Raw genomic sequence first — 13,472 nt, 5'->3', positions numbered from 1 at the left:
TCCCATGCCTTGCATGTCTTTCTTGCCTGCGGCACATCTCTGGTCTGTGCTGCATCTTGATGCCTGCTCAAGTTTTTTAGACCAGTACACAAGACCAGATTGGTAGCAGACAACACCAATCTTTTCTCCCCTTCCTCTTTCGGAAACTCTGGCTTGCTCTGGGCTCCTTGGAGGAAGAGCAGGATATAAATGTAAAATAAGTGGAAAATAAATGAATTGGAATCAGAGTATAGACAGAAAGTTGGTTTCACAGCCGAAGTTAGATTCTGCTTCGATCAAGCAGCAGTGTGGCACAAAGACTGAAACTATGCAAAAGGTGCCTAGCAAGAACTGACAAGTCATGTTTAAGCCAGAGTTCCTGACGCAAAAGAAGGGTTAAAAGCATGTTAGGTTGGAGAGCCTTTAAATTGTACAAACACCCCAAAATGCAACCAAGAACAGGTCCAAAGTCAGCTATGCAGATGTGATAGAAGAGCCTTTTTGTTCTACACTTCATCTGAATAACCATGACCGGGCCCCTCTGTCCACCTTTGTCCCTAGAATTTACCACCTTTGGGATTTTGCAGAGGATAGAACCTTATACTACTCAAGAGAGGGAAACCTGATAAGTCTTGTCTCCCCTAGACATGCATGAAGGATTTTCCCAAAGGTTCCGGGGAAGCATTGCTGCTGCTCCTGCTGCTCTGTGGGAATTGGATGGCTCCTGCTAGAAACCTACCCAGCTGAGCACCCACTGTGTATTCAGACTTGTTGCCCTCTCTAAGTTGAAACTCTGGACTTCTGCACCTCAAATTGGAATATTGGACTCTGGCGTCCAGAATTGTTACTGAGCTGAAATTACTAGCCTTGATCATTTCTTGTGTGGGACTGCTGTGGGGAGACCTGCACTGGACACTCAGAAAGCAGAGTCCTTGGACTATTCTCTGTGTGGGCTTGCCATAGGACCATCCTTGTTCCTGACTACTCGAGAGCTCCTAGACTTCTGCTCAGAACCCTAGGGAGAAACCTTGAGGATGGGTCACTCCTTATGCAATTAGAGTGGTCTGGAATCTCCCCAATCTTCATTTCTAAAGATTAAGACAACATTAATCTGTTTCCAGTCTTGTAGCACCTCACCGGTTCTTCAAGATTTCTCAGAGATGATACACAAAGGTTCTGAGAGTACACCAGCAAGTTACTGTAATGTCCTGGGATGCAATTCATTCAGCCCTATAGACTCGGACTCTTCTAAGATAGACAGGTTTTTCCTGACTAATAGGGTTGTGTGAAGTTTTGGCTAGCTGACTTGATTTGAAGGAGATTCGGCCACCGAAGCTTAGATTCCAAAGTGAACCAGTTGACTGAGCTCAGTGAGGTAACAGCAGTGCTGCCATGGAAAACTGCTGTTTTGCTGGGCTTGGAGATAAAAAAAATTAAATAGAGCCAGCCTCTCTCATGCCTGTGCTGCCTGGTAAGCACCTATAGGGACTGGGGGAGGGTGGCAAGGCAGGGGGAGGAGGGACCAAAGTTCCGACTCTGAATTCAACCAGAATGAATCAGGAAAGCCCAGTAGCGAAGCAGGACTACTTTGTGCAGCTTTGCTATTCAATTCCTTCTCAATCTTGAACTGCAATCCCGACCCTTCATGCTCCTTTTTGTAGGATGTATGCAGTTCGGGAAAAGACTGCAGCAAAATAGTAGCCAAGCAGTGCTGCCTCGTTTCAGTCATCTGTCGACACTTCACTCTCCTTACTGGCCTACTATTTCTTCCTCCAAACATAACTAAGAGTCCTTTTTGTTGCACTCCTCACTGGCTTGTTCCAAGCTTTCCTGAAACTGTCCCTTCAACACCCAGTAGCATTCATCCTTATTGACTGTTCATCCTTCAATTTCTAATGTTTTTTAAATTTTCAGTTCATCACTAAACTAGCTTCAGATGTCTCCTATTTTCTCTGCCATTGGAACTATCTGTGACTGCACCTTCAGTAACTATTTCTTCAGGAGCTATGACTAGTCTTAGCCTCCTTTCTCAGTAATTTCTCCAGCCATAGAATCCTGCCTAGCACATATCCGAGCTTATTAAAATCAGCTTCCCTGAACAAGGTTCGTGTCACTTCTCCTCTATACTCACTTTTAGCTTTCCATGAGCTCAAGAATTCAGCCATTCCACGGTGACTTCCCCACCAGGCAACCACTGCTTCAACTTCATTGCCCAGTTATTTGCTACTGGTTAGGATCACGTCAAGAATCATCAATCCCCACTTCCTCCATCTTCTGAAAGAGGAAGTTGCCCGCAAGGCATGTCAGGAACGCGTTAGTAGGTGCTTAGTGGAGTTTATCTCCCAGCCGATATTGGGGCAGAAGTCCCCCATTACTACCATCCCTTGCTTCATGAAACATCTGTGTTGGAAAAGCATCATCCATATCCTCTCATGTGGCTCCATTATAGAGGCACAAGAAAGAATGAACATGTTCCAGTGCAGCAGGACGGTTCTAATGGGATAGGATATGTCAGTAGCAGCTGTACAGCTGTAGTTTCTTTAATATCGACATTTCAGAAAGAAAGAAATTGAAGGCTAACATGCCTTTCATTGCAGGCCAAAGCAATGTCAATAAATGATAAAAATCACTCCAAAGTACTGTACACAATTTAACCCCCCCCCAATAAATCATTGAAAAATGGAGTAAATCCTACCTGCAAGCATTATGCTACCAAAGAATTATCCCTGGCAGAAAAACTGTAGGTGATAAAGGGAGAGGACAAAAGTTGTAAAGCAATGTGAAGTTCTACGCCAGGAGTTCCCAACCTTGGGCCCCCAGATGATGTCAGACTAAAAACCCGCACCACCCCCAGCCGCAATGGCTTCAGATGGGGAGGTGTAGTCCAACAGATCTGGGGACCAAAGGATGGGAACCCCTGTTCTACGCAAACCAAACAGATGTAAAAACAAATGCTTTTGCATCACTTTTGTTCACTGTCGTGGACCTTCTGTGGAAGAACTTCCATGTGGATTGCATCCAAAGCATAATTATTGCATTCATTTAAAAGGTATCTCGCCAAAAATGTCTGGATATTTATTTCTAATGGGGAGGAAGAAAAAGCACAGGCCTGATAATCTCAGGTCTGGTTATTACAATATTTATTTAGCATACCACCTGACTGCAAAGGCTCTAGGCAGTTCACAAAAAAGAAACACATACATACACACACACTTGTTAAAACAACTTAAAACATTCAGAGATTACTAAAAGTCTAGCTTTTAAAAAGTGTCAAAGTCTCTTTTAAAGGCCAGTAAAGACGTTAAACCATGAACATCTCTAGGGAGCGCATTCCATAGTGCAGGAATGACTATAGAGGCCCGTTCCCAAGTCACCACCAGACGAGTTGGCGGCATCCGGAGACTGACCTCTCTCAATGACCTTAATGTGCAGTGAGGATCATGCAGAAGATGGTGTGCTCCCAGGTAACCTGGCCCTAAGTTGTTTAAGGCTTTAAAGGTAATTACCAGCACTTTGTACTTTGTCTGGAAATCTACTGGCAGTCAATGCAATTGTTTTAAAACAGGCATAATGTGCTCTCTCCGAGAAACCCTAGAGACCAATCTACCCACCGCATTTTGGACCGTTTCCGAACTACATACAAAGGCAGCCCCAGGTATAGCATGTTGCAGTAGTCAAATTGTAGATGAAGTAAACCTGTCTACAGAGGATATCATTTCAAACTGCAGGGGAATTTCCCATGGCTCTCTTCTCTCTGGTAGCATCTAGAGTCATTCTGGAACTCCTTCCCCCAGGAAGATTTGTGCTCCATCTCTCCCAAGCTTGAGATGGCTTCTGAAGACCAGTTTGTTTGACCATGTCTTCTGGATGAAATCAGGAAGGAGGGGCTCCCTCTTGTTGGTTTTTGCCACTTTGATTTATTCTGTTTATTGTTAGTTGTGCTGCAGTGTATTGTGTAAAAATGTTTTAAGTTATATTGTAGGTTGGTTTAAAGTTGTACAGAGAGGGAGGGAGGGAGAGAGAAAGAAGGGTGAGAGACAGGCCCGAGCCTGTCAGTGGCCTGAGGGGAACGAGTGGCCATGGTGGTACCTATGGCAGCCAGGAAGGGCCCAGTCAACCACTGCTGCTGTTCAGGGCTACCAATGCCATTGGCAGAGGGAGGGAGGCAGGCAAGGGCCCAGGCCTGTCAGTGGCCCAAGGGGAATGACAAGCTATGACAGTGACAGCAGTGAGGAAGGGCCCAGTCAACCGCTGCTGCTGCTCCTGTGGTGAGGAGAGGAGCGGGGCTCAGATGAGGAGGTCTCTGAGGATAGGGGGATGCAGCTTGGCCAATAGGTGCCAGCAACACTGCAGCCATGACCAAGAGGGGTGATGGGGATGGAGGAAGGGGATGGAGGAGTGACCAAGAGGGGTGAAGGGATAGAAGCAACTGGATGGAGGAGGAGGAGTGCAGTGAGGGTGGAGAAATCTCTTGAGGTGAGGGGGGCTGTGGCAGGGGGTGAGGGGAGCAATCAAGTACTAGCACGCAGATGCTCTGCATGGGGTAAGCTAGTAACTGCATATTTCTCCACATGGACAAGAGATAACCTTCACATGGAAAACTGGCATAGTCTTCTAATCTAGTAGTAGTAGTAGTAATATACTGCTTTTCAACAAAGTTTCCAAAGCAGTTTACATAGACAAATAAAGAATAAAGAAGTCCCAAAAGGGCTTACAACTTTAAAAAGAAACATAAGGTAAACGGTTCTATGAAAAAAAAGCACTTTAAAAAACCCACAAGAAAATTGTGCACAGAAAAAGCCCCAGGCATAAAAGTGTACAAGAAAAATGCACACACAGAACATTGCTCGCAGGGGGAAATGCCCACATGGAAAATTACCCACACATAAAATTGCTCCCACCAAAAAATGCCCACATGGAAAAATGCCCACACAGGAAAATTCTTGCATTGAACCGTAGTAACGTCTTTTCCTTGATGCGTTCAAAATTGAGTCTCTTATCGGGGCGCCAGTCCAGGGCCAGATACAGGGGGGTGCAAGGGTGCAGTTGCACCGCGTTAATTTGGCTCCAGATCAGCAGTTCCTAGGCAGCAGCAACATCATAAAAAGGGTTCGCTTAACTTTCTGCTGCTATTCCAGCTGTTTCCCAGCAGGGAGAGCATCAGCAAGCATCAGCAGCCTGATTTGATCTCCTGGGGTCTTGTGCTCCGCCCCTACATAATTTAATTTAAAATAATATCTTTTCTGTCTTTACTTTAAAAATTACTTCATATCAACATTAAAAAGGTTGAGAAATGGTAAATTAAATAAATTTAAAGTTTGTTGCTAAAAAACTGTTCACTTTTATTTCCTGTATTTTCCCTTACAAACATTGCACTCAAAAGCATATGAATATGAAATATTTTAATCATAAGATATCAATAACAAGATAAAATATAGATAACAATAAACAATATAATATAAATAACAAGATTTTAAAAATTGCACATTTCAAATTACTATATGTGCGTATTTTTCCGTGTGGGGCATTTTTCCGTGTATTTTTCTGTGTGAGCAATGCTCTGTGTGTGCATTTTTCTTGTGCGCTTTTATGATAGTGCGGTTTTTTTCTGTGCACAATTTTCTTGTGGGCTTTTTTCATGTGCGTTTTTTTCTGGTTACCAAGGTAAACACCAGCAACAGCTACTGGAGGGATGCTGTGCTGGGGTTTTCATACTCCCCAACATCTGGTTTTGTATATACAAGAACTCTTGGGGGGGCGTGTATAAGGAGCTTTTAATCATCTGAACTCCAGTCTGCAGTTTGAAGTAGTACAGCCCTAAAGCAGTTTTACTGACTGCAGTAACAAGGCCTCAGCAGTACTGAGAAGGATAGATGTTCTGCAATAAAGTATGCTCAACCCAGCACATTCAGTAGGTGGCAGTCTTGGCCAAATATTGCTTCTTTCACTATTTAGGTTTCCTACTGAATCAGCTGGAATGTCCAGAGATGATCTTGTTTCATTTTGCATGCATATTCTGTCCCCTTGCACTAATTCAAAGATAGTGAAATGAATGAATTGATTCTCCTGTTATGTTTGCCAAAATACAAATCCATGCCAGGCAAAGCATGAAATCTTTTTCTTTATTTTAAAAATACACACACACACACAGAGAGATGCCAAGCTAGAACTTTTCTGGAAAAGCTGCCATTTCCTCCTTGATTCGGTTTTCTACAAGCAAGATGAAGCTGCTGTCTGTATTATGAATATTATAGCTGACAAAAATCTGTTTTTTAGTCTTGCTGGCTGAAAAAGAAAAAAACATTATGTCCATCACCTTCTAGGAAAGACATGACAGAGTTTAAATAACTGGTGCACAGCAGTGATGTTTAAAGTCACTGCTAATAATACAAAGTTCAGAGTGGTTGACCAAAACTGGCTTGAGGAGCAGCAGAAGAAAAGCACCCAGAAAAGTGGAACGGGGTGGGCAATTTGACAAATCTGAGGCTCTCTGTAGTCTGTTGGACTACAACTTCCATCATTCACAGCCACAAATTGCAAGTGCAGATTATGGGAACTGTAGTCCAACAACAGCTGGAGAACTTCAGGTTGACCATCTTTCTGCTATGGGTTAAAAAGCCACACACTTACCTAGTCTTTGAGCTAGAGAATTTGAGGTGCTGTCAGAGGAATCGCCAAAAAGTAAGGTAGATGCTGGAACAGAATCCTGAAAATGAAGCAGAACCCTGGTGAGTTTCTCCCCTCATCCCTCTGCTCAGCACTTGTATTCTAGAGATGTACCAAAGAGAGGGAGAGATGCACAGAATATGAAAGCAGATGTCAAAATCAAGTTAGCTTCTGCTGTCCCTGACAAACTAGAACAGATAACTCATCCAGAACTCATCCAGAACAGATAACTCATGAGTAGCCCCACCAGATTTAATCAATAACTTAGTCTGGCTGTCAGCCACTGCCTCCAGCATTTGAATTACTAGCAAGTTCAACATGATAGAGTTCCAGAGCTTCTGTTTATAACATTGATAACCTGGGTCCAGTGAATAATCTGGGAGAGCACTGCTGAACCAAAGAGATGTGGGGCTCATAACTCTGAACGGGAGGCCACCAAGAGCTTCATGACACATACTGGGGTGGGGTGTGTGGACTAAACAAGCCACAAGGCCAGTTCAAACATTTAGAGGTCAGTGTGATAATTTTTAAATTAGTAGTGGAGTAGGTGCACAGAGCCCCAGTTTGTGATGTCAGGACGGGGGCCATCTTGTTTCTATGTTATGTACTAGCACACAAGTCTACTTAAACATGAGCCACAGAATTACTCATTCAGTCTTTGGCTCCTCAGGAGGTACATAGTCCCACAGTCCCTCAGGAGGCAAATTCAAAAGACCCAGTGGTTACAGAGCAAGAGTCTACTGGTCCAGTGCAGCAAGAGAGCAGGCTAGCCAAACTTCCCAACTAACTGCATCGGTGCAGTTGGGAAGCAGAGATTTTTGATGCCCTCCCCTTCTCCATGAAGTCATATCTGCCACACAAAAACATGTCCCTGAGAGCTGTGCAGCTCTTGGGGACATATTTTTGGTGATGCAGGGCTTGCTAGGGAACTACCGGGCATCAAACATTACCACTGCACCAGTGTAGTTATTTGGGAAGTTCTGCTAGGCTGCTATCTTGCTGCACCAGTGCATCCTTGTTCTGTATTTTATTTATTAATTATCATATTTGTATACCGCCCCAAACTTCCATCTCTGGGCGGCCCACAGCAACAAAACAAATCAAAACAGAAACTAAAATCTGAAAACGATTTAAAACCACAAGCTAGTTTAAAAGCTTGAGTGAAAAAATGTGTCAGAGATTTTTTTTTTTAAGTTGTCAGAGATGGGAACTTATTTCAGCAGGGAGAGCATTCCCAAGTCTCAGAATGGCAACAGAGAAGGCCTGTCCCTGTGTAGCCACTAGATGAGCAGGTGGCAACTACAGACGAACCTCTCTAGATGATCTCAATGGGTGATGGGGCTCATAGTCAAGAAGACGTCCCCTTAAATACCCTGAGCCTAAGCTGTCTAGAGCTTTATAGGTTATAATCAGCACCTTGTATTTTGCCCAGAAACTTATTGGTAGCCAGAGCAGTTCTTTTAATATAGGACCAATATGATCTCTTAGAGATTACCTGTACTGGAGACCAACCTGGCTGCCACATTCTGTACCAACTACAGTTTCCAGACTATGTACAGCCCCACATAGAGCATGTTGCAGTAATCAGGTCTGGAGGCTACCAGCACATTAGAGTTACCATACCCCCTGAAATTTAGGTTTCACCCAGATTTTAAGGATCTCACCCAGATTGCTTAGCCCACCTGGATTCACCTGGATTTCAGCTTCCTTTCTTTTTATATATATAAAAAAAAGCTAAGCTCTAGCCCTTGTAGAAGTGGAGTTATGGAGCAAAAGGTGCAGTCACTACTCTGCTCTCCAGCTCCCTGAGAGGATTTCACTTTCACCAGTACAGTAATCCCCTGAGGAATGTTCCCTTTGCTTTTTATCAGCAGATTATCTCTATCAGGCAGTTGAGAGAATAGTTTGCTTTTGATGTACATCACTGCCTGCATACCAGGCTGTGTATTGTAATGTTTAAGGACTTGTTTGGCTTTACGTTCAATGCATCCCTACTTAGAAGCAAGCACTGTCAGTTTCAGTCAGATCTCTCAAATAAATGTGTACAGAATTGCAGCCTTAAACAGCTGTGCATTATTTTGTTTTGTTCTATTGCTGCTGTTAATATGTCAAGGAAAATGGTCGGGCAAAGATATCTTCCCCAACTATTGTTGGTAGATATCCACAGCAAATACAAGTCAACTGGAAAGTGCAGCTGCTAATTTTTATTTATTTATTTATTTATATTATTATCATTATCATTATCATTATTATATAATTCTATTTCTATACTGCCCTTTCAAAAATAGCTCAGGGTGATTTACACAGAGAAATAATAAAAAAAATAAGATGGATCCCTGTCCCCAAAGGGCTCACAATCTAAAAAGAAACACAAGATAGACACCAGCAACAGTCACTGGAGGTACTGTGCTGGGGGTGGATAGGGGCAGTTACTCTCCGACTGCTAAATAAAGAGAATCACCATGTTAAAAGGTGCCTCTTTGGCCTCTTTGCCAAGTTTGCATATTTTGCATATGCACAATTATTTTCAAGCCAATTATTTCCAGGAATATGCAAATTAGGCACCCAGATTTGGAAAGCCAGAATATGGCAACCCTACAGCATAGGTACTACTGTTTTGAGGTGGTTTTTGTCGAGAACTGGACGCAGAGAGATTTGGACCCAGAAGCCACTGATTCCAAAACAAGCAACAGAAGGCACCACTGCTACCATGCCAGAGAATATGGGCAGATAAACTTCCTATTTACTCTCATATCTCAACCTAAGAAGAAATTCCCTTAAGAATTACTCAATTTTCTACTCAAGGCAGCGCACAACAAAACCAAGTCGAATAAATAAAAACAATACATAGACATCAATATGTTAAGCAACAATTCAAATGCAACGGAGAACGGACATCAGCACTTAAATCGACCCCATTAAAAAGTATAACAAACACCATTCAATAATAGAAAGAGATGAATGGATCCCACAAACTGTGGTCTCGCCAGGAGTTTGTGGTTTTGCTTTCTAAAGGCCGCGAACCGATGCGCTCTGACCCGGCCCCTTACCCCCACTGGGGTAACTGGGTCACCCGGCCCTTACCCCCAGTGGGGCTAACTTCCGAGTAACCAAGCACAAAAACTGAGCTGCACCACTATTTCCTCCTGATCGGAAGCCCGCGTGCTTCTGCAAAGACTAGTCTAGGAGGAGGCCATGATTTCAAACTGCGTAGGAAACCACACGGGATGGCATACGAGGTTAGCGCCGTGGCTTCCCCATCTGGAATGCGCCAGCAGGCGGCCCCTAAACCGTAGCCCCCCTCAAGGCACCCAATGCGGCGGGGGCGGGGCTCGGAGGAGAAGGCGGCGCGGTGGGCACTCACGCGGGGGGTGCACATGGCTACGGCCAGGTTGCTGAGCTCCGAGCGCTCCCCGACCCAGAGGAAGAGCGAGTCCCGCAGGCGCATGCTGTGGAAATGCACCCGCTGCTCGGACAAGCAGCCGCAGAAATTGTGCAGCGAGATCCGCTCCGGAGCCTCTCCCGGCAACTCCTCCATGCTGGTGATTCAGCCGCCGGGCCTCGGGCGGCAGCCAGCAAGCAAAAGCAAACGATCCCCGAGCGCAGGAGCTGGCGGCCGCTTTGGGTTGGCAATAGGCGTGGTTTGCCCGGCCGGCGCGCCCTTCCCTCGGTCCCCCTGCGCTGAGAGACAACGAACGCTGTTACGTGGGTGCCCTAGGTAGCCTTTTTTGTCGTGTCCCTCTCTGTTGCCTCACCAGGGTGTTTGCTCCCGTTCAAATCAGTGTCTCTTACTTAGGGAGTAAACGCAACATGCATCGCAAAAAGAGCTATTAAGGTCGCCAACTTTTCAACCGGCGACTGTGGCTGTGCTTTTCAGGTGTTTCCAACCTTGCTCAATCGAAAGCCTGCTCCCCATAGGCTCTTCCGCAGCAAACCTTTCTGGTGGCCATTGCTAGTGGCAGCAGGCGGCCGTAGCTTGTCAGCGCTACGAGGAAAACCGTCTTACAAAACAACCTTAAGGGCTGCTCCCAGGGGCGTAGCAAGGTTGGAGTGGGCCCAGAGGCAAGATTTTAAAATGGGCCCCCCCCTACTGAAACTCAGCTCATGAAGTAAATAAATCTTAAGTGAGGCTGATTAGTGGTAACAAAAAGCATACACACACACATATACATACACCTATGTGCCACAATAGAACATCATCCTAAATTATTTTTAAATAGGTTTTGTAAATTGTGGACGATGCAAGTCATTTAATGGTACTAGAGAAAGACATGCTGTTCTGGTAGCTCCAGGTCTTAACACTCACATCAATTTCGGAGGATGAATACAACTGAAAGAAGTCTGCTCGGGTGCACAGCTGGGGGAGTCAGTCAGGTGACTTGCCTCTGGGGGCCCCCCAAGGCAGTGGGCCCCCAGACAACTGTCTCCCCTTGCCCTATTATAGTTACGCCCCTGGCTGCTCCCATCTTATCTGTGAGCTGGTTTTCTTTGATGTCCGTAGTTCTAAAGTACATTTCTGCTGTGCAGGTTGGCAGTCGGTGTGTATGCATGAAAGGGCATCTCATCCAGTACCCATAAACCACAAAGCATCTTGAACTCCGTTTGAGCTGTTTTCCCTCTTCGCCCTGCTGTTCACAACACATGTACAGTGGAGTAGCAAGTTGGTTTGGGTGGCCAGCTGAGAACAGGGGTGCCATATCTTCCGTAGGTTTACAGAAAAGGGAGCAGGTACATCTTGTCATGTCATTGTGCTGCTATCACATCGATCAGATTAAAGGGAGAGAATCAGAGGTGCAGCTAGGTAATTTTGGAGCCTGAATGAACCTAATGGTGTTACCCCCCACCCCCACCCCACCTCCCGCAGGATAAGCATTGTTGTCTCCCTACGTGCACACACACCACACACCACTTGGATATGCATCTTTAGACATTATGAAAGCAGCTGCAGGATAACCAAAGTGTAGCAAGCAAGGTCTCAGAGGAGGAATAGGAGTCTCATGAATTTACAGAGAAAACAAGAGGCATTCACCATCGTTCTTGCCAATGTTTAAATAGCAGAGACAAGCACAGATGCACTTCTCCTGTGATGAAAACTAAGCAATGGGCACCTTCTCCTTCATTAAGCAAAATTAGTTCAAACCAATAAACTGTTCCAAGTCATTTGTAAAAACTATTGATCCCAACTAAAGGTACATTAAAAGCACATCATCCTTAACCCACACCACTCAGAGGCGCTCTTACCCCTGGACTTCAGAGCCAAAGTCCAGGGCCTTCGCAGATCCTGGGGGCCCCCAAATCCTCTTTAGTCTGTCCTGGGTGGTGTGGTTTGTGCAGAGCTGGATTAACGTAGTAGCAATGTAGCATTTGCTACAGGCCCCACGTTTCTGAGGGCCCTGCATGCCCAGCTTGAACGGCTCCTTCTTCTTTCTGCTCTCTACTTGGTTGGTGCCGCTTCTCTCCGTCCTTGCTGCCTGCTGCTGCCAAAAGTCTGTTGCTATTGCAACAGAGACACAAAAGTTTCCCTTTCTGAAGGAAGTAAGAAAGAAAGGAAGGGGGGAAAGGGGGCGGCAGCGAATCAAACGGCCAAGAGCAGGGCATTTGTCTGCTTGACAGTGGCGTGGACCTGGGCCGGACTGGGGGCACTGAAAGGGCGGTGGAATGTATGTGGGGAAGGCGCCCGGTTTAGAGCAGAATAGGTAATTAAGGGTGGGAGTTGGGGCGCAGGGGCACTGCACAGGTAGGGCATACTGGGAATTTGCCATGTGGGCCAGTCCAAGCCTGGCGTGGACTGGAGCGTAGCTGGGAGAACTGGGTGTTTAGCTAGATGCACTGGGACTGCTTTTTCAGTCTGCCCTGTAATGTGAGTGGTGCGAGATGGGAAGTTCTGCTTGGCAGCAAACATGGATCAGGTTGCCGCTTGTACGCACTTTTTGCACACATGCTGCCCAGCCTCCCTCTGCAGTGGAATCCTGGCTTGCATCTCACTCCCTTCTCTTTTTAGCAGCTTGATAGCTTTGTCAGCCAAACACCTCCGTTCTGTGCCCTATTTGGCGCTCGGAGCCTGACTTTTGCTGCCTTGGGGTCATAATCTCGCGCAGCAAGCAAACACGCCTAGCTCCTCAGGAGGTGCTGCGTGACTTCCCTCCTCCCTCTCCTGGCCCACTTGGAGCTTCCCAGCTCCGTCTGCTATGGACAGTAGCAGCAGCTCGTAGGAACTCTAGCAGCGCTGCTCACCACGCTCGAGCTGCATATAAACGATGGGGCCTCTGCAGGCCGGCTCAGACTGGGAGGCGGTGGGGGGGGGGAGTTTTGTACATCATGGATGGGATGCTAGCAATAGGTATCCTTTCAGGCAGTTCCTTCCCTGGTCCAAATTCTCTATAAAATGTCTCTATAAGGACAAACAGGGGTGTGGCATAACAAGGAGATTCATGGAGATTTGCAGAAAACCACAAGGCGAAGGGAGAGGTTCTAACTTTCATACTATCTTGTGAGGGGGAAATGACCATCTTGACACCAATAGGCTGGAGGGGATTCCAGGCTGGAGTCCGTAAGGTTATTGTCTCCAAAACATCAATTTGGGAAAGTTTGGAGTGAAATAAATAGGCATTACTTCAAGTCAATTGTTTTAGGGCGGGTTGGTTCTCATGAAAAAGCCAAGGAGGGCTTTAAAAAAGAAAAATGACTATTATAGCAAATGAAAAAATTGAATTATTTTACTTTGCAAATAAATAATTTATGTTTTAATATTTATGTGCATTTTTAAAATTTAGGGCCCCTTTATAACATATATAACAGGCCCCGCACTAGCTTAATCCGGCCCTGGG

At 45.5% G+C, this 13,472-nt stretch overlaps 1 protein-coding gene across 1 annotated transcript; it reads right to left on the bottom strand.

The window, feature by feature from the left end:
- Positions 1-6,082: 6,082 nt before the first annotated feature.
- PSMG4 (proteasome assembly chaperone 4) lies at positions 6,083-10,379 on the bottom strand. The gene is made up of 3 exons (XM_053250862.1): positions 10,010-10,379; positions 6,610-6,685; positions 6,083-6,264 (listed from the first exon to the last, which is right to left on the bottom strand). Exons 1-3 carry the CDS (start codon positions 10,181-10,183, stop codon positions 6,143-6,145), a joined length of 372 nt encoding a protein of 123 aa, XP_053106837.1. The 5' UTR covers positions 10,184-10,379; the 3' UTR covers positions 6,083-6,142.
- Between the last annotated feature and the right edge of the window lie 3,093 nt (positions 10,380-13,472).

The sequence above is a fragment of the Hemicordylus capensis genome, chromosome 4 (assembly GCF_027244095.1).
Source record: "Hemicordylus capensis ecotype Gifberg chromosome 4, rHemCap1.1.pri, whole genome shotgun sequence".
NCBI lineage: Eukaryota > Metazoa > Chordata > Lepidosauria > Squamata > Cordylidae > Hemicordylus > Hemicordylus capensis.
This window is presented reverse-complemented; position numbering and strand designations above follow the sequence as displayed.

Coding starts and splice junctions, on each gene's coding strand:
- PSMG4 (XM_053250862.1), bottom strand. CDS start 10,183: ATGGAGGAGTTGCCGGGAGAGGCTCCGGAGCGGATCTCGCTGCACAAT. Junction 6,686..10,009: donor TAGCCATGTGCACCCCCCGC/GTGAGTGCCCAC, acceptor CTTCATTTTCAG/GATTCTGTTCCAGCATCTAC. Junction 6,265..6,609: donor TTCTCTAGCTCAAAGACTAG/GTAAGTGTGTGG, acceptor TTTCTTTTTCAG/CCAGCAAGACTAAAAAACAG.